Genomic DNA, 20,575 nt, shown 5'->3' on the forward strand with positions numbered 1-20,575 from the left:
TGAGCCAGACTCCCTGCTAACCACAGAGCTTCCCTCGCCATTTGTCATAGAAATACTCAAATAGCTTTCTAGCCAAGTCTCTGAGAAATAAAAACTTTATAGCACTAGCATCTTTAGGCTGTGTATCTTAGAGACAAGTATTGGCAGCTGGGTCTGAGCACCCACCATGGATGTGATACCTCTCACCATCTTTATCTTCTTGTCTTTGAGAGGAACAATCATGTCCTTGGGAAGAAGTGTGGGAGCACTGATGGGACATGGAATTAAGGAGTACTAGATATGCACAGGGACACCTCCAGGCCCCTCTAAGTGATTCCTGCTGCGACTTCTCTGCTGGCAGCATCTTCAGTGGGATGGAGATAATCACTTTCCTCAAACAAAACCTAAACTGCAGCTGTTGGCCAGCTGCGTGCAGCTGGACCAAAGCTCTGCTCGTCTTGACAAAGAAGCCAAAACCAAGTCGTTACAAAGGCAGAGGCTTGAATGAAACTGAAATGATCAGTCTCCTCATGCAGCACCCCAGCCTCTAGCAGCAGGGGTAGACTTGAGCAATTCTTCATGCTAAATAACTAGGGCAGAATGAGAGGCATATAGGACTCAAGTGTCTTCAAGGAGGAACTGCAAGATGATTAATGCTGCAGTAGCTGCTTAATTACAAATGCATGTTGGTTGCCAGAGGATATCTAGGCTGAATTTAAGGTCTGAATCTTCTCCTATGAAATATGATCTGGATATCATTGGCGTGACAATGAAGGATATGTGTGTTGATAGCTTGCTGGGGGAGCAAGAATTACTAAGTGTAAGGGTTTAGAAGTGCAAAGTCTAAGACACCATGTATGGGTTTTAGTGCATTTGATGAGGCATTTTTGAGACATTTAAAAGTAATTAATTTTTTTTTCTTTTTGTGATGGAGACATTTGGAGAAAAATAGGAGGTGATGCGGCTTTGTCTGGTTACCCAAGAGATAAAACCTGCAAACGTAACTATGTCTTGTGAGAGCCTCTGTACTCTCAAAGAGTTCTGTTGAGTTACTTGTTTTTGTGATCTTTTGAAGGGTGAGGCCCCAAGGCTGTTGGTAGGATTATCCAGTAATACCACTGGATTAATATGTCTGCATAGTTTGTGAATTGTAATCATGACTTAAATATAGCTCCTTGCCAGGCAGGGTGGGGCAGCAGGTGGGAGGTTTGCAGTGCAGCCAAGGGGGGTGACTGGGGAGACATGTCCTGCTCTGTGGCATTTTTTAGAGCTTTCAGCAAACACCAAAGCCCATGTCAGGGCTGCTCTGCAAGCACAAAATTTAAATGGGAGCTAAGAGTGGCAGGCTGCAGCAGCTCTTGGGCTGGCTCAGGCAGGAAGCATCTTGAGGCAGGTGTGTTGGTAGCACTATGAAGCATTCTTTAGAGTTGCTGTCCTCGAGAGTTAGTAAATGAGTGTGTGATGGTCTGAAAGGTCTCCAAAGTCTGAAAGTTTAGGCATAACCTAGTGCAGCGTTGCTGCAGCACTGCAGGGCAGGGATGAGGGTGTGCATTGCAATGGGGAGTTCTGTAGCAGGGCAACAGTGTTGGTCTGTCCATGGGTTAATTTGGGTAATACCATATGTTTACAAGTTGTGAGCTACTGAGGTCAGGAGGGGGTTTCCTTTGACTTTTTGGGGGTATTTGATGGTGCTTTTGTGTGGAAGTGAAGGTGAAGAACTTTGTTCCAAGCCGGTGTGTAGCCAGCATTGTGATTGTGTCACGTTGTAGTGTATCTTCACAGGTTCCTTTGGCGGGGCACTGGCCTGTCGCTGGTTACGTACCTGTTCTTCAGGGTAGTACAGGGTATTTCAGCAGTGCTATGCAAGTCACTGTTTGTAATACTGTACTGTGTGCAAAGAGGCAACCCTGATGAGTTATTTCTGATTATGATTTGGGCAATACCAGTAGTTTGGCTTCATCTGCTCTGACTTAACTTTCAAAGCAACTATAATCTTGTCTCTTTTTACTTTTCATGGTGCACAGACTTAAGCACTTGTCAAGGAAATAAAGATTTGTTGAAAGGTTGGAGTTATATTTTCAAAACTGGCATAAACAAAATTAAATTTTATACTTAATGCAGTAATTGTAACGGAGGGTGTCTGTGAGGGCAGAACCAAAATAAATTTTAGCATAAAACTCTATAAATAAAACTTTATTCAGTTTATTGATTTAATTGCAGTCACATTAACTGTTTCCTCACTTTGATTGTGTGTGCAAATCTTGGACAAAGAGTAGGGTGGATTTAATTTTTTTTCCAGTTGATGTGATCACAGTCTGTTCAAGCTGCAGTATAAATGGATGCAGTATAAATGGATTCCTTTTGAGCCTGCCCCTGGCCAGAAAACCAATGAGCATTGACTCAAAGCTGCCAAGAGAAAGAAGGAGAAGGTGTTAACTCATCCAGGGTTTAAACGGGTCTTTTCCTGGCACAAAATAGCCTGGCAATTTGACATCAGCCACTCAGCAGAGCAGAATAGGACAATGTCATTGCCCATTACAACTGGTACCAATTCAACTTCGAATTTAAATGTGGCAGCAAGAGTAAAGACAGGCCCCTTTCTCTGTCTCTATCGAGTTTGGACTATACTGACTTTATTTATTTGAATACAGTGCAGCAATTTTCCATGCCACCCTTTCTAGCCCTAGGGAAATCACATGTGTAAACTGGTTAAAGAAAATAGCATTCCCTTGGTGCATTTTCTGTAGCAGTAGGTAATGGGTAGTCTATTATAGTTAATAGTACCTGGACAGTTGTGATTTTGTCACACACAGACACTCAGGCTGTCTGCTTGTTTTGCCAGTACTTGTTCTGGGGGTTTATTGTTGGTTGTTTGTTTGGTTGATTGGTTTTTTTTAAATCCACTGCTCTCATCAGAAAATGGAAATCACAACATTTTCTGATCTGATTTTTTTTATTAATTTCCATCTCCTCAGCCTGCCAGTATGGCGTTGCACATCTTATTAGTAAAAGAAAAAATTAAAAATGGAGGAACAGAATGACATGAAAGCTTGGAAGGAGAACTGTTATTGAAGTCACTTCTGGGCTGACTGGTGAGCTAGCATGAGTGGGATATACATCTCCCAGTTTTCTCCTCCAGCAGAAGGCCACAGGCTTGGCCTTTTGATGTCAATGTGTTCTTTCTCTTTGCTGAAATTCAAATAACCATAAATTAGAAATCTTCCTTCATAAAGCTGCAGCTCCCTGAGCCCCTACTTCTACCAACCTTACGCAGAGCTTGTACATCTTCATCAGCTTTCATAGATTATGCTTCAATTTTGTTTTGTAAAATACAAGTTTGAAGGAAGCCACTATTGTCCACTGAAAATGCAGACAGCATCAAAAAGCTTAGGCAGTTTCTCATATTTTATCTGTTGTCCCTTGTTCATTGTTTCTTGTATTTCTATTCATATATTCCTGTTTCTAAAATCTTTCTCATTCCTGTTGCTATGGTAAAAGCTTGCCTAAAAAAGAAGAATTATAGCAGCAAGGTACACTGACCTACAAAATAATCAGAACATAGTTGTTCTGTGCAAAATGCTGCTTTCAGAGTAACTGCTAGAAAATCTGAGTGGGAAAGGGAGATGGCCAAAGTACAGTGACCATGTACATGGATCTGGATTTAGTGAAAACTCCAGCTTAGGGACAAAATTGCTGCATCTGACCAGTGGATCTGTACAGCTGGTTCCCCATACACAGGAATTTTCCATGACTGGAATATTAACAGTAGTAGACACCTAAAAAACTGGTCTTGAGCATCTGTTTCTGTTGTTAACCTTCCAGCTCCGATGTGATTTTCTCCTCTGTGTACATGAATGTCATTGATACAGTGTTGTATTACAGTGGCTCATCCTTGCTGGAGGCACGGTTTCTTTTCCAACAAACTGATTTCAAATGAAGTGAAAACCAAACCATGCATTTTTTTGGTTCACCTCCCAGACTACAAAAATGGATGGTCTCATTAATGATTAACACTGCAGCTGGTAGCTCACAGGAGATCTGGAAGAAAATACTGCAGTGTCCCTTCTCCAGCAAATATATTGGTTTAACAGTTTTATGTGCTCCTACTACCTTATTTCAGTATTCACATTTGCATCCCAGCAGAGTGGATCTCTGCCTTCATACTTGCTCAAAGATCAGTAAGAATGCATTCGATCCTAGTTGCATCAGATAACTTTTACCATGTTATTACTGCTTAGTGGTTTGCAGTTCTATGTGGTGTTTAGTATGACTTTTAGAGTGCTCTTCTATTTCAAACTATGCTGTGGGCTTTGAAGATTTCCAGGATCTTTTGACCACAGCATGGTTACATCATTAAGAATCAAGTAAAATTTCACAACAATTTTGCATTTACATGGACATCACTTCTGGCTGTTTTGCTATTGATAAATCCTTATTATAGCATTAAACTGTTTAAAAAACACACACATATATTATTGTCAGAAAGTGTTTACTCCTCATTTTACTCCACAGTATTGGAGTACACTGTGCCTGGGCAGCTGACAAAAGTGTAATGAACTCTAAAGAACCAGAGGGATCTTTTTAGACTAAATGTTCTCAGAATGCGTTTAACTAGTTGTCACTCAGGAAATAAAAGTGCTAAAAAAATGACCAACCAAAATGTAAAAAAAATCAAAAACCCCAGAAATCTCTAAAATAAGAACCCTATTACACAGTAATTTTAGATATGACAAAAAGTGGTAGGATATCTGGAGGCTTTTCCTTATTTCTCTAGAAGAGAACTGTGAGCATATATTCTCTTCTAAACTGAGATTCTTCTAAAATTATTAATTTTTTTAATACTAAAAAATATACTATAGTCTCTGGAACCTTGTGCAAATTTTCAAATAGTTGTCTCTAAATATAGGTACATTTTCCTCTATATTTGCTGTAAAACATTGTTGGATGCATGTATAGTACACCGGTTCCCTCCCTGGCAGAGACAGGTCAGACATGGGAGCTCACCTGTGCACAGTTACAATGGATAATGCCTCCAGGGTTTATCACAAGGCTGTTTCCATGTTGTACATGATGATAGAACACCTGACAGTCAGCAGGCTGATCCTGGCCCAAAGGATGCTTGTTTATCCAGCCATTCTTCAGAGCAGCAGCACCTTCTGCAAGGAGATCACTCCAAGGAGAATGTTATTCTAGTGCCAGAGGCCAGAAGAGGGATGGGAGAGGAAGGTGGAGACTCACCTGAGCCCCTGTCACAGCGGTTTGTGAGACAGACAGCAGGTGGGAGGATGCTGGGCATTAGGCATGTGGTGGTAGAAGTGAGAGCTGCCACTGCTGTATCCCACCACGAGACCCGAAATCCAGCTCCAGCTGGTGTAGCTGTGAGGATGAAGTACACTGGAGTGTTTGTAATTTTGGTTGGTAACGATTAATTTGCTTTCACTGACCTGAGTGGATATTTGTTTCTCTCATTAGAGATCCGAGCTCAACTCGTTGAGCAGCAGAAATGCCTGGAGCAGCAGACTGAAATGAGAGTGCAGCTGCTTCAGGATCTGCAGGATTTCTTCCGCAAGAAGTCGGAAATAGAGATGGAGTATTCCCGAAACCTGGAAAAACTGGCAGAGAGATTCATGGCAAAAACAAGGAGTACAAAGGATCATCAGCAGTACAAGTAAGAGAAACCTCCTTGCCCATCACCCCCATGTTGTACCTGTTGCTGGTTCAAAGGTCTATTTAAAATTTCCACCCCTGCTTAGCAGCCTAGCAGTTGCCATTGCAGTTGAAGGTAGATGCGTGCCTAAATACTGGTGTTGATGTGGCTCTGTGCAGTTACTCATGTCAGCTTCTGGCAAGTAGTTTCAGTTTCTTAAAATGTAAGTTGCACAAACATTATCCCTAACCTACCATATGGATTTTAAACCACCCAGAATACAGCCAGTATCTAGAAGAGATGCAGAGCTCCAAAAGCTTGAAAATCTGTGTGCTCATTTCTAGTGGAGTTGATAGAATTTTGAGGCATCTGCATGAAGGTCAGTCAACATTACAACAACAAAATAGCCAATTTTGGCCAAGAATGACATTAAGAAATAAAACTATTTTGATTTGTTGTTGTATGTGAACTTTGCTGCCTCTTCACTTCTCTGATTCCTGGGAATAAAGATGATGTGAACGTTATGCGTTGTTTACAATTTAACGTATCCTTTTAATGGCATAGTTTCGTAACATGGACAGTATGTTTTCTGAAATACTTCATGTGCTTCACTTGCTGACATAATCTCATGTGGTTATTTTCCTTACTTGAGCTGATTAATGAATGCATGTGTCTGGCCCTGTTATGCTTAGGGATTTAGAACAATATTTTGTGTTTGTAAAACTAAAATATAATTTTCCCACTGTTCACTCAGAGCTGTGCTAGAGATACACAGATAGAATTATTGTTTCAGGACAAAAGTATTTTCCAAATATATCTGGCAAAGCAAAGGTTAATCAAATACAGCTTGAACAGTTCAAAGAGCATTAATATAAAATCCTTAAAATTCGTATTAGTGACTCAATGATTCTCTGAAATAACCAACTTGTGCATATGTCACCACTTCAGAGAGAGCCCTGGCTTTTATTCTGCTTGTGGTAAAATATTTTTTTCCTTGTGTATACAATCATCTTTCCTTGTTTTTAAACATGTTAAATCCAGACTGGCAGCAGTGCATAGGAGTTATGACTTAAGTTCTGCCTTTGGCTTTGTTCTTGCAGTTTGCTGCTTTGAGAACAGGTTACAGCAAAAGTGGCTTTAGTTGTTAGTCCCCTGAGCTGTTTCCACCATTGCTCCCAGAATAACCAGGAAGGTCTGTGGAATCGGCTTTGGGACATGCAGAAGCAGTGAGGACCAAGTAGTATCAGCGTGGCCCTTCAGGAGTGCTCATGTCATCTAACCTGGCTGATAAAACCCCTTGCTGTGAAGTAACACTGTTAAGATGTCTTATCTGAAACAAATGGAGGAAGTTTTCTTAACTCCTGATACATAGCAAAGCAAAGCACCGATGATTAAGAAAATATGTTCGTCTGTTAATCATTTCTTGTTGCTTTGATTCTGAGGGTCAGAGCTAAAATTAGACAATTAAAGGCCATATTTCTAACAATGAGAATAGCTAATTATTAGAAGAGTTTGCCAAGAGTTGTAGGAGTTTCTCCCTCAATTCATCACCACTTATGCCTGCTTTGTCCTCATGTGCTTTATCCTTTATCCTTTTAACTAAAGGAGAATTGCTGTGAAAGAGAAAAAAAGAAAGAAAAGCAGCAAGTTTCTGGAACAGTTAGTTGAAAGGCAAACTTTATACTAAAATGTCAATAAAACCATACGACAAATTTTATAAAGTTTTTCTTGTCTGTGAAATAGTTGCTGAACTACATGTATTTTTATTTTGCCTTGTGTAAAATAAATGAGAAGTCATCATTGATTTCACTTCTTGCTACATTAAAGCTGGGAGTGGGCCTACATTGCAAAAAATCTGTCATGGGAATTCAGAATTGGATCACTGGAAAAAGTCCAGTCCTGCTCTTTGTCTTGTAATTGACACATCTAGGACTAGCAGTAGCAGTGTATTTATGAATGCTGTGAATTTATGAGCATTGCTCACAGAATATGGATGCTTGAAACATTTTCTTCTACTTCATCAGTTATACAAATCCAATGCAGGGAAACAGCTAAACCTGCAATTTTGCTCATGAAGGATTTGGGTTGTGCTTCCAGTGCTTATTTATTTCTAATGTCAAAAATTAATTACTGTTACTCTTCCAGGAGTGACCTTTATTGATTTTGAACATTAACTTGTACTCCATCTCTAAGCCTTGTGACAAGATATTTTTTACTTTCAGGTGGTTTGCAGAGTATCCATGCCTCATGGGACTTGAATGTGTCTTAAAAGTCATCTGATGCTTGCCTAACCTGAATTATCCCAAGAATGGATAGACTGTTCAGATGTAGCTATTTTTATGTAATGAGTTACGACTGTAAATGTCATTGAGATGTTTCAGTTAATAACAACCTTTTCATTTCTATACATTATACATGTGTGTATTTCCTTCCTCAGGAAAGACCAGAATCTCTTGTCCCCGGTGAATTGCTGGTACTTACTCCTGAACCAAGTGAGAAGGGAAAGCAAAGACCATGCAACATTGAGTGAGATCTACCTGAACAATGTGATCATGAGATTCATGCAGATAAGTGAAGACTCCACCAGAATGTTCAAGAAGGTAATGCTTCTCCTGCAGCCCTCTATCTGGGCTTATAAGATGCATGAGGGAGGCAAAAGTGTCCTAATAGATAGCATGTGAAGAGAAGATTCAGCACACACAGCATAAAATCTGTTTTAGCATACATGTAAATTCTTCATGACTGGTCTCTTGAAGGAAATAGTGCTGAAATGCCTGGGATCCTGCTGTATATGCTGGTGACCTTAAGAGCTGAATCACAAATATCCAAAAAGCAGGAGTAAAAGCCTGTCCTTCTCTTAAAAGCACACTTGTCTGCCCATGCAGAAAGGAAACAGTTTTCACTTACGACTCCCAAAATAGTAACGCTGTATTAATTAATTATTTGTGAAAAAGAATTTCATTGTGAATGAAACAGATTGAAGATGAAGCAAGAGTTTGCTTTTTAGTCCCTTGACATAAAGTTGGTAGTATATGCTGCAGTTCTCCTCAAAGAGTTTCCTTTTCTTCCTAATGTTAAATATGAACATACACTTTCGATAATGTAAGTATTTCTGTTAGATCCTTTACGTGTTGTCTCTTGTATGTGTTTGTCCTTGTCCATGACTGTTATGTATTTTCATAACACATGCATGATGTTTAAATCCCTCGTGTGTTAAGCAAGCACTCTAGGCAATCTTAGCTCAAGATCTACATAATGTGGTTGCAGTCACTGTTGTTAAAATGTTCCAAAAGGAAAATAGATTATTAATGCATATACATTAGTCACAGTGAGATGCTGGTAGACAATCAGCGTACAAAAGACTTCAAGAAGAGTAAAGGTTAAAAGATGTAAATTGTGTGATGAAATGAAAGCAGTGGTACCCAAGTTAATGTTTTCAAAACAGGGAGCTGGTTTCACATATACCTGGCCATAATTCTAGATAGCATTGAGGTGTGGAGGAGAATCATTTAGGGAGCATATAGATTTGTACTTGGAGGAAATAAAAGTAAAAACTTAAATCTTAAAAACTTAAAAACTTCCTGGTATGCATTAAAATCTGTAACACGGACAGAGTTGAAGTTTATAGTTTCTCAATCAGTAATGAGTTGTTTATATAATATATTTGCTATTTAAAACTGTAATTGAAGATAGTTACAGAAACTGATCCAGTAATAAGAAAAGTTATTTGAATGGGCTGCAGTACTGTCTATGTGTGGATATCTCAGAGTTGCAAACCAGTAGAAAATTTTTTTTTTAATTGAATCTGAAATAGTTTTCCAGTTGCTTATGTCTCAGAAATATCTTCTTCAATAAGTGTGCATTATTATACAAGCCTGTTTGCTTTCAGCATAGTTCAGTTCTTTGACTCCGGAAATTTTGCTTTTCCTTCCCTTCTGTCCAGGTGGACTGAAGGTACAATGGTATATTGTTAAAGTTTTCAGTGGAGAAGTGTGTGTCCTTTTATATTCACTCATAATTTATTAATAGAGATTGCTGCAGCTTCTCTGTCAAAAGGAGGAAAATATGTGGCTATTTTCAGTGTGTTAACAGGAGGCATATTGTCCCATCTCCCTGATAAACTTGTCTCTGCCCTCCGTGTTGTTCCCATGCAAGTGCAACATTTCAGATTTTCTCTTTCTAGCTTCTTGAAGAAGGGCAAGCAGCTGCTCTTGCTTTTTAATTCCTAGCTTGGACTTTCTAAAGGGGAAAGAAGAGCAGGGAAATTGAGGTAGTCCTGCCATGCATAACCTGAAGCTCACACTAGTCGAGCCCAGATCCTCAGCAGCCCTTTGCTACCTTTCACTGGGTTTGCAAGCTGGCACTCAGCATGAGAGTGTCATGTCAAACAGCTGACAGCTGAGGTGAAGTGTGGGCAGAGTGAGCTAAGCAAAGGCTGTGTGCAGGGATCTGAGCCAGTCCCGTAACATTAGGGGAAGGGTGGCAGGAAGACACGCAGCATCTCTGTATGGTATAAGTGAGCTTTGTGGGCACGTGGACTGAATACAGCAGCTCTTGTTCACCAGTAGCAATTCTGAGCACACATTTTTAAGACATTTGGTCAGGCTCAGTACTTGTTGCAGAAGGTTGGTATTTCCACTGAGCCCCAGTGGGCACAGTTCTTGCTATGGTGCTTGCTGCAGAGTACTGGTGATTTATTTGCTGTTAGTTCTCAGGTGCAGAACTGATAATAAAGGTCTTCCAGCCCAAACCCTTCCATGATCCTGTGATAATTTGTGTGAGATGTGAATGAGCAGTCTAACTTACGATACTCACAGAACTACGTAATGGATGTTTACTGGGCAACAAAAAGATCAGATGCAAAACATACGTACTCTGCTACAGTTCTCTTTGCAGGAAAGAGGTCAGAGGGGCAAAGAGAAGGTGCACTTAGTGTGAGAGAGATGACAGACAACAGTGTCGGTCTTCCATCAAAATTGTATTCTCCCTGAAGAAAATGGCATTGCTTTTGTTGGAGATTTTTTTAACATCAAATATCATATTTAAGCAATTTCTGTCAATTTCTGTGATTCTGCAGATTACTCTCAAAAAATGTATTTAGAATAAAATAGTGTCAGAGAAAAGTATAATCAGTCTCAATAGGTGTCATATCCCTGTGAAAGCATATGGAATTTGTTCACTTTTCACAGATTCTGGATTAAAGTAGGTACAAACCATGTCCTGCAGATACTTCTACTCTGGAATCTGATCATACTGTTCTGTGAAATATGTGCTGTCTCTCTAAGTAATAAATACAAATTACAAGAAAAACAGTGATATGAAGATTTTAAAAATAGACTAACAAGTGCGTGCTTAGCATCTTACTGCAGTCCACGATCAAGAGCAGGAAATATCTGTACTCTGTTGGCTCTCACAGTATTGCACACAAGAGCATGTAATGCCTACAATTCAGTGATTCTATAATTTACAAATGCCAGTTAGTCAAGCTTGTCTATATTCAATTATTAGATCTTTCTTTATGTATCTTACAGCTTAATTAATCTAATGGTTTACACATCACTACTTTTACCTTGTTTTAGGTCTCCATCAGTCTTGTAACAGCAGAGTGCTTTACTCCATTTCCAAGTGTGGAGAGAAAGTACATACACCAAGCCCATGATCAGAACAGATCTTCATTGTGCTGCTCTGAAACCTCAGTCTTCCTGCTGCAGAAAGGGAGAGTGTCTCAGGGTGGATTGCCCCATTGCCCACTGGCAGGATAAGGGGAAACAACAGCAAAGTCATAATCACTCTGGACTTCTTGACTCTTTCTACTCCCTCTTTATTTCTCCCCTTTTCTCCTTCCAAGAGGATGGGACTTCTCATTCTTCTTCTCAATGGTAGATGTTACTGACTTTTTCCATCTTGCTGGTGGCCGTGTTGGTTCTCAAGTGAAACTTTTCTATGAAGTGAGCCCAACATTTTCTAGAGAAGTGTGGCTTGAATTTGTATCTTAAGATTGACTTCAGCTTGAATTGTAGTAAAGAAAAGATCCAATAATTTCCTCCTTTGCCATCCATGCTTTCCACTGGAGTATTGTTTTGTTACCCCTCCTATGTGTGATATAGTACAAACCATAAGTTTGTAGCAGCCCCTTTTTGTACTTGTTCTTTAAGAGGTATATGCAATAGCCAATGGTGCTCTGATAAAATCAGTAGCAGTGAAGGTGCCCTTACTCCTTAGGTTTTGTACTTTGTCCTTGTCACAGTACTCTGTTTTACATCATTCTGTTTTTCCTTTTGTGTGCATTTATGCATCTCTCTGGATACTTGGATTGTTTTGGAGAAATTATCCCTATTGGCTCTACCTTACCTGGTCTGATGGGACTGGATGTGTGTATTCAAGTACCTGATTGTATATGACTTTGCTGTCTAGTCTAGGCTCCTTAACATGTTGATATTAATTAATTTTGTTCTCCCAGGAGCTATTTGTCATTCTTTTCTTCAAGGGGTCAGGAACTGGCATCTGTTTAAATGTACTAAATGCAAGACAAAGATAGGATCTAGCACATAGATTTTGTAGCATTTGTTGGAAGACATTCTGTCAGGCCTCATACTTTCAGATAGACACCTAATCTCTTCTTTTTAGTTGCTGGCATATAAAAGCAGTAAGATTGCTGTTGATGCCTGGCCTTCATGCTGCACATAAAACGTCAAAAATAAAGTAGCGGAGTTCAAACCTTGCATGCTTGCACGTTTCTTCAGGCAGATGGGGTATCTGGCCTCATGGGGACAATTAAAGAATAAAGTAATAAGGAAAAATGTCAAGCAGAAGGGAAAAGTATTATGCAGAATATTTCATGCAGTGATTCTGGTTACCCCAGCAGTAATAATCAACTGTATAAACACATACTCACAAGATCCTTAAGCAGATTTGTATATTTATAATATATAAACATGTATTTTCTTTGGACAGAAATCTACATAAGCCAAGATGAACATATCTTCCAGTGTTTACAGTAAAAGATGCTGGAGAAAACCAAGCACAATAAATATTTTAGTTCCTTAATCTGGCTATTAACAAGGAATATGACTACCTACTGAATCTGTTTGGTGTTATACAGATTGTGGTACATTCATTTTTTGCATCATTTTCTTAACCATTTAAATGTTTAAAAGGATAGCAAAGCTGTTTGTTGCTATAGACTGGCAAGTCTGGGACAAAATTTTACTGAGTTGTCTATGTTAGTGTCACGCAGCTTCATAAAACCATCATAAAGGAAGGGTTTGCACTTCACTTCCCACAAGGACCAGCAGCAGACTTATTTAAAAGCAATTGGCAGAGAATATTTTCTTTAAATGATGTTAACTTGTGTATGCTAAATACAGACACTAAAAGGTTCCAGGAAGAACTAGACTGACCCTAAAATTTCATTTAAAATAAACAAGAGTAAAGCTGGAGTGACAAATTATGCTTTAACTGAAATGTATAGAAAAAAATTAACAGACTTCAATGAAAAGATATTAATGTGGAATAAAATTTTAAATTTCTCAGACTTTTATCCAGAAATAAAATCTTGATAACATCAGTAGGACTACTGATGTGTTGAAAGTTGAGTGCATACTGAACGGAGAGTTTAGGTACATTTGCTTGTCCATTGCATATGTATGATCTATGCTGATATCAGGTGAAAAAAATACACTACTGTCTCTTAATGTCTTGGGCCAGATTAGTAGCATATATAATATTTTTACCAAGAATTTGCATGTGCTTTAACATTTTTATTATATTCTTTGTTCCTTTGGTTAATAGGTAGTAGTGCATGTCTCAGGGGAGCAATGAATAAATAAGCACCTTCAATGATTGTTTGTCAGGTTTTAATAGCCTGATTAGAGCTGTCAGCTCAGCTCTGGAAAAACGTGTGCTGCATCTTACTTTCTGTTGTTTGGGTACCCTCTGGACAGGCTCCTAGGGGAGCACCCCATTCACACATGCTGAACCCTACTGCAGGGAATAGGTAGCATAAACAAGAAATACGAAAGCAATTAACCACTGAAAATAAATTCACTTAACTGGTGCTCTAACATGCCATATATTACACACTAAAAGCCATATTGCTTGCCACTCAAGTCAGTGTTTCTTGATCCTAAATGGTAAAGAAAAATGTGTTGGTTCTTGAAAAATAAATCCCTTTTATACTGTTAAGTTTAACAAAATTTCTTGAGGTTTTTGGACAATCCCTACAAAATCTTTCATAAGAATTGAAATCAGTTGAAATGTTATCCATCACTGCAGGCATCCTCTGCTAGTTGGAGTCCACAGATGAAGTGGTGAAGGGATGACTTCTTTGTGATTGTGTGTCATTGCTTGGTTTTCATTTCCCAAATTTCACTCTTTTTGCTGATCACCTCCCTCCTTCTCTTTTTGCTTTCCATTTTAAAGCTTATTGTCCTTCTACAAAAGCATCTTTCTCAATTGTGATCTCTTCCATTCACTTTCAAATTTACTACTGATCACTGTGTTGCCCTGGAAAAGATCATGTCTGCCATGAAAGCCAGTAAATCCTGAGGGCTGGACTGCTGGTATTTCAGTGCTGGACAGAGCTTGAAAGGAGCACAGGGAAAACATGTGTCCTAGTAAACAGTGATCATTCACCGAATCCTCAGCTCATCTGGTGTCTACTTGCATCAAGGTGGGACTGCATTAAGAGAACAGAAGGGTCCATCCTTCAATGAACTGCATGTGCTTTGCTTACAGTGAAATCTCAAGGGGTTAAGAAAAATTTGGTTTGAAGTTTTCTGTCTCACCTTCTCAAACAAACTTTTGTGCTACCAGGATAAGGCATCCTGCCTTAGAATTGCTGTTGCAGTATTTAGGGCTTGACTTCTCATCAGTCTCAATATGGCTGTGAGCAACAGTTGAAAGGGATACATTGCTTGAAGCTGGAGTTCATCTAGAGTTTCCTCCCACATGGGAATGCTCTCATCTTAATGTCAAACATCTTATTTGTATGTTTTGCCCTTCTTTCTGCTAAAGTAATTTGAAAAACCACTCATATTCAGCACTGTAGAAGCAGCTATCCAAGAATTAACAGGTGGCCTCTGCTTGGAACTTTGAGGAGATGTTTAAGCTAATGTTAGAGCTGAGCTGCTGACTTTTAAAGGCAGAGTTCCAATGTAAAGCAATGAAAAGCATCTCAGAATTTTTGCTAAAGATTTTACAGCACTTCCCTACAGCAGCTTGCAAATATGCAGTCCTTTTACAATTCTTCATAAGCACTCTACTGTTACAAATAGGACACGTTGTCCTTCTTATTAGAGGAAAATAATCTGATATTTGCAAAGAAAGGGAAGTAGTAAGCCTTGTGTTCTAGATACTTCAGAACTAATGCATATCTTATGAAAATACCAGTCTTTGAAAAGTATAAGCAACAAGGAAAGTTTCAAAATATTCTGTGTATATCAGCTTTAGAGCAGCCGTGTTACTGTGCCTTAGCTACTACAGCTAATGCCCTTGGGAATACAGGAATTTAATGGAAGTGTTTTTTAAAATTATATTCCTAGCTTCTTGTCAGCGTAAAACCATCTTGCTTGTAAGGATTGGAGTGAATACTGATAAGTGATATGATGAGTGCTTTAAAATACTGCCCAGAGTTAAAGTAGGATAGTAGGAGTGGGAGAAAAAAGCACCCAAAATTTTCTGTTTGAGCTGCTGTATGTATCTCATCCTCCTGGAAGACACAGTGGGTGGGATGTGTGATGTGGTTTCTCCTCATACATGGACGTTGTGCTGCAAATCCTCATTTAGAAACCATTATTCCTTCAGGTGTTTTAGTGATGGCCAAGTATGTGTTAGCAGCTTTGGAGATGAGTTGTCCCTGAGGATTTTCCTTTGGCTTCCCTACAAATACAAAGTACTTCTCATAGCTAAGGCCATTATCTATCATGCTGGTGAAGTTTTTAGAAACCAGACTAATTATCAATTTATTCACAGAAAAAAAAAATCTCACATTTTCAGCATGGATGTTAGAATGCTGAGTATCACAGAAGTGTAGCCAGGCTGTTTGCCAAGTCCCATAGCTCCATTCTGTAGCTGTTTTCCAAAGGCTGTGATACAAATGCCTTCAACTCTTGCACAGTTGCCACCATTTTCATTAGATTGAACTGCTGTGGAAAAATAACAAAGGAATATATTTCAATGAGACTCCAATTAAATACTCTTGTTTTGACATATTTGCTTTGATAATAACTGATGCCAAGCATTTATCTTTTTTTTCTGGATCAGAATGAAAAAAAAGATACAGTCCAGAAAAGCTAAACAAAGCTGGTTCAGCAGCCCACTATGTGGAATATTATGCAGTTGGGTATCTGTTTCAAAGAGGAGCCACAATTATTTCTTGCATAAATATTTAGATAGTTGTATGTGCTGAGAAACAAAGACTATCCTAGATGGAAAATTGGGCAGGATGTCCCTCTAGAATATCACATTCTGCATGGTTTAGTTTTTGTATATATCATAGCAATTATGAAACAGTACAGATTGTTCTATTAAAAACATTAATCTTGAACTTTCCCCTTTCTGTTGGCACCTAATTTCCTGATGCTTTATGGGGAAAATACCTTAAAATTACTTCTGGATTTCTTTTTAGGAGTCTTATGTCCAGATGTTATCTGTCTGCCTCTGCATCCCTGAATCACTCTTTTTAGTGTACTGTAATTCAGAATGGTTTTTGTAAGCAATATTGCATTCCCTGTTTAGGATGAGCAATGAGTATAAATATCAAGAAACAAATGTATGATGCAGTGTTTACATGCCCTTTTCTAATGATTTTTTTTTAATTACAGAGTAAAGAGATTTCATTTCAGCTTCATGAAGACTTAATGAAAGTACTTAACGAGCTTTACACAGTAAGTACAGTTACTTAGCTTATCTTACACAAATTCCATATCAGACTACTTCTGTAAGCTTTAAGTGGACTTTCATTGACTAAGTTACCCCCAGTGGAGTTACTTATTTTTATCTTTTACACAAGCTTAAACTATATTTTTGGAAAGACTACTCACTTGTTTAAAATACATATGCTAATGGTTTCAGGATTACTCTACTTTCAACCCTTTTTTCCCCCAGACTCTGGTAAGCCAGTTTATTAGAAGTTTTGTTGTTTATTAATTAGACATTTCTACTCAGAGCTTACCAGAGCAAACTTCTTTCATTTCTGCTTTGTTTTTGTCTATGCTGCCATGCTTATTTTGACTTGTGGTCTACACCCAGTAAAAATCATAGGTGTTTGCAGATCCAGTGCTGTGCTGTCTAAATGTTACTTATGTGCCCTTCCCCATCTCTGACTGGGATAAGTAAACAATGAAAAGAAAAACAGAGGGTTTTGTAGACTTCACATACCATTTAGAGACATCAAGGGAAAAAAAAACCAAAACACTGTGAACATGCTGGCAAGCTCCTGCTAATCCGTAGAAAAATCTGAGAGAACTTAGATCTGAACCTATTTTCTTGTTTGATACCTATTCGCACAACTTGATACTACAAAACAATGTCTCATCTACCTGATAACTATTTCCCCAGCTATTTTCTGAGGGGGTATGTTGTGAAGAAGAAAAGAAGCAATAATTACCCTTTCTTTAAAACACAGCTGTAGAATTAAGATGAATTGGTTATATGCGCATCTTATAAAAGCCTGTTATTTCTGCTTATTCAGGAAGTTGTTCACTTAAATTTTCTTATTTTTGTTGGGAAGAACTGAAACATAAATGCTCCAATACCCTGCATAACAATCTCTAGACAGCTCTGTTCCCTGTCCTCAAGATTTGGAGTACCATAAAAAAACCTACAATATTAATATCAAGAAATATTTGTGAAGTTTAGGAGGTTTAGAAAGCTATCAGTGATCACTTCTCCACAAGCAGAGCCCAAACATTACTTTTGTGTATTTTGGTGATTTTTCTTTTGACCAGGGAAAATTGTGCAGCCATCACTGGATAGATTGGAGAACATTTGAACTCCAGAACAACTTAGATGACAAAAAGGGGATAAAAAAAAATTCGTCTTGTCTTTCTGCCCTGAGTTCTTTTTAGTTGTTTCAGACACAGATTCCCAAAGCCTTCCTAAACCACCGTTTTTTGTTTGGGATTTTCTTTGGGGTTTTTTCCATCTGAAACCACCACGATTTTGGTAGGGTGCGATACTGCAAAGCCTTGTTGGCTGAGGCCTGTAGTCAGTGAAGTGTTCTGGGATCAGCTTCTGCAAAGTAGCGATAGCTGCAGACAATTCACACAGCTGCAGGGGATCAGCGGCTGCAGGAGCCATGGCACAAGTGGGACTTCAGTGCTGAATAAGCCCTGAAGATACAGCCTTGTTTCAATTAAACAGTTGCATAACTCCAGTGTCTGGTGAGGCTTGGGATTAGTGCCTGTGCTCCCACGGTAAGGGAACAGTGAAGCATGTGCTGAAATACTTTTCTGAAGTACCACTGAAAATCTGCAAGACTGGGCTTTGGTATTTTCATTCTTTTTCTTCACACAAGTGCTGTGTCTGCACACCGATAACCATCAGATTTAATCAGGTATTAACTTCCGTATCCGGTATTAATTTCCCTATTATGGCTTCCAGTGCATGCTAATTCCTTTCTCAGAATTTAAGATTTATTTTTTAAATGGGAATGTTTTTTATGTTATAAAAATTCTGAATGTGTCCACAATTTGAGTCGGGATGCTGCTGCAAGATGGTTTCTTGGGATGGAATTTACCTGATTTTCAGACATGTGCAGTCTTAGCATAATATCTTAGAATGCTATCTGTGTTCCAGCTGAAGTCCCTGGAAATCTAATATGGGCAGATGAGATGCCTTTAATCAGATGCAAGAATCTGCTTCAGATTAAGTGATCTGTACTGTTAACTTCATTGTCCAGCTTTTCATTGATAGCAGAGGGCTTGGTCAGCTGTACATGTCCACATTTAGCTAAATAAAGCCCACACATAATAAAGTGACAATATGGTGCAGAGTAGCATCTGTTTCACTGCTTGAATGTTTAGAATGGTCATCATCATATCTGCGTATTATATCTGCTCATGTACATAAAGGTAGGACAGTATCTAGACAGATGGGGACCTCATACACAGGTTTTTAATTCTTTATGACATTTACTGTGTGCAGAATAAGATCATAGTGGCCTTATCAGAACAATTGACAGTTTTAATCTCCAGCAATGACATTTCTCAGTCACAAAAAGGGGATATCATATTCTTGTTTGCCCCATGATTTATAAAACGGGGGGGAGAGTTAAAAAAAAAAAATAAAAATCTTTCTCTTCTGAGACAAATCATTGTGTCCAAAATAAAAAGCAAATTAATATGAAATCTGTGAGTAATATACTAATACTAACGTCTGCCCCTCCTACTTAGTTCTGTTTGTTTGAAAGGAAAGGTGCCTTCATGAAATGTACTTAGACTGTGATGTCTATTGGAATTTAAATACCTCTAAAGCCTTTGAGTAAGGGGCAAGTATTGGAGCTTTTAGTATGTATGAAGAAGGTTTAATAATCTGGTTATTTCTTATCATCATGCTTTATCTTACAGCAAAGGTATGTAAATTAAGGTCTTTAGCTTGTGCTGTCCTCATTAAAACTACACATCGTGTATATAATTATTGAAAAAATAAAACCAGAAGTGGTTGAACCACCACTTCAGATGTTCTCAGAACTAAGCAGTCTTATTTTGCTGGAATAATCAGAATTTTGTAAGGGAAACCTTAGTTTCTAATTTTACATTTCTTCTATGTAAAGGTTTTTTTAAAATGTTACATTACATAGGTTTTTGACATGTTTTGCAACTCATAAAAATTCATTTTTAAACTCTGTATTTTCTATTTTCGGTGTTTTTTACATGGATTTTAAAATTAGTACTGAAAACATCATTCTAAAATCAATTTAATAGCTAAGCTTCATTTTGTATCTTTCTTAGTTCAGTAAATTATGACTGGGGAGTACTTAAAGCTATGCCTGGTTTCTCTGTGGCTGTGCCAGGCAGTCAGTATTTTCAGGTCTGCAGCATCCCAGAAGCTGCACTCCTCCCTTACTTCTCTCCTTACCACACTTTCAGCCAGTGCAGGCCAGGAATCAGTCCCATATTTCAGATAAGAATATAAGCTACAATGAGGTGTACCTTTTGAGTGACAGGGGAGCTCAGTTAGTTGTGTGGCATCACAGACAGGAGTTTTTCCTGGCATTTACAGGAAGAAAAGTTGGTCAGACTGAAAGCTGGAAGATGTTTGGTTTATTCTTTTGTGAACTAATTGATTTAGAAATCTTCTTACACATTGACTTAAAGAGGCAACAGATCATTGACTTTGCAGTAAATCATCTCTGCCACATAGAAAACTCCCCAGTCAAACTCTTCTTCTATTTCTCTGGGAAGCTAAAATACCTTGCAATGTCAGATCAAGTACTGGTATACAGCAGTAGTGTCTGAATGATGGAGGATGACAGGGAACAGAAGGTAGGCAGATGATACTTTTCTTGTGTTGGAGAGAGGTCTTCACTGGCCTTATGTAGGAGTCAGGACATATACATAAATGTCCTCTGAAGATGTCAGGAAGGTCACAGGTTTGCTAAAAATAAAAAGCTGTTCCAATAATAAGGCTGAGGGCAAATGGTGTAGAAAAGTGATGCACATCATAAAAGTATGTCTTCATGTCCCCCACTTGGCCTTCCAGATTAATCCTGCTGGCATCACACATTTCGCAAGCAATGCAAATGTGAAGTGCTCAGAAAAAGGAAAAAGTGGGGACAGTCCAAAGCAACTTGGATCTTAAAAAAAGACAGGACTGCTGTGCCACTTGCATTTTCCATTGATTTACCTTACTCTTGAAAAATTCTGGCTGTTTAATTTTTCAAGGTAGTTGCTGCCAGATTTTCTTCTTTTCTTCACTGAAATAACACAGAATATGATTCCTCTTCAA

General features: G+C 38.5%; 1 protein-coding gene across 4 annotated transcripts in view; it reads left to right on the forward strand.

Annotated features, from left to right (window-relative positions):
• The window catches only part of SRGAP1 (SLIT-ROBO Rho GTPase activating protein 1), a 138,675-nt gene that overhangs the window by 61,119 nt on the left and 56,981 nt on the right, over window positions 1-20,575 (forward strand). For all 4 annotated transcript variants that reach the window (XM_072922670.1, XM_072922675.1, XM_030258880.4 and 1 more), the window contains 3 exons: window positions 5,452-5,647; window positions 8,064-8,226; window positions 16,450-16,512. In XM_072922670.1, the coding sequence (XP_072778771.1) occupies window positions 5,505-5,647; window positions 8,064-8,226; window positions 16,450-16,512 (369 nt within the window). In that variant the 5' untranslated portion in view covers window positions 5,452-5,504. The remainder of the gene's footprint in view (window positions 1-5,451; window positions 5,648-8,063; window positions 8,227-16,449; window positions 16,513-20,575) is intronic.

Source organism: Taeniopygia guttata, chromosome 1A (assembly GCF_048771995.1).
Source record: "Taeniopygia guttata chromosome 1A, bTaeGut7.mat, whole genome shotgun sequence".
NCBI classification, from domain to species: Eukaryota; Metazoa; Chordata; class Aves; order Passeriformes; family Estrildidae; genus Taeniopygia; species Taeniopygia guttata.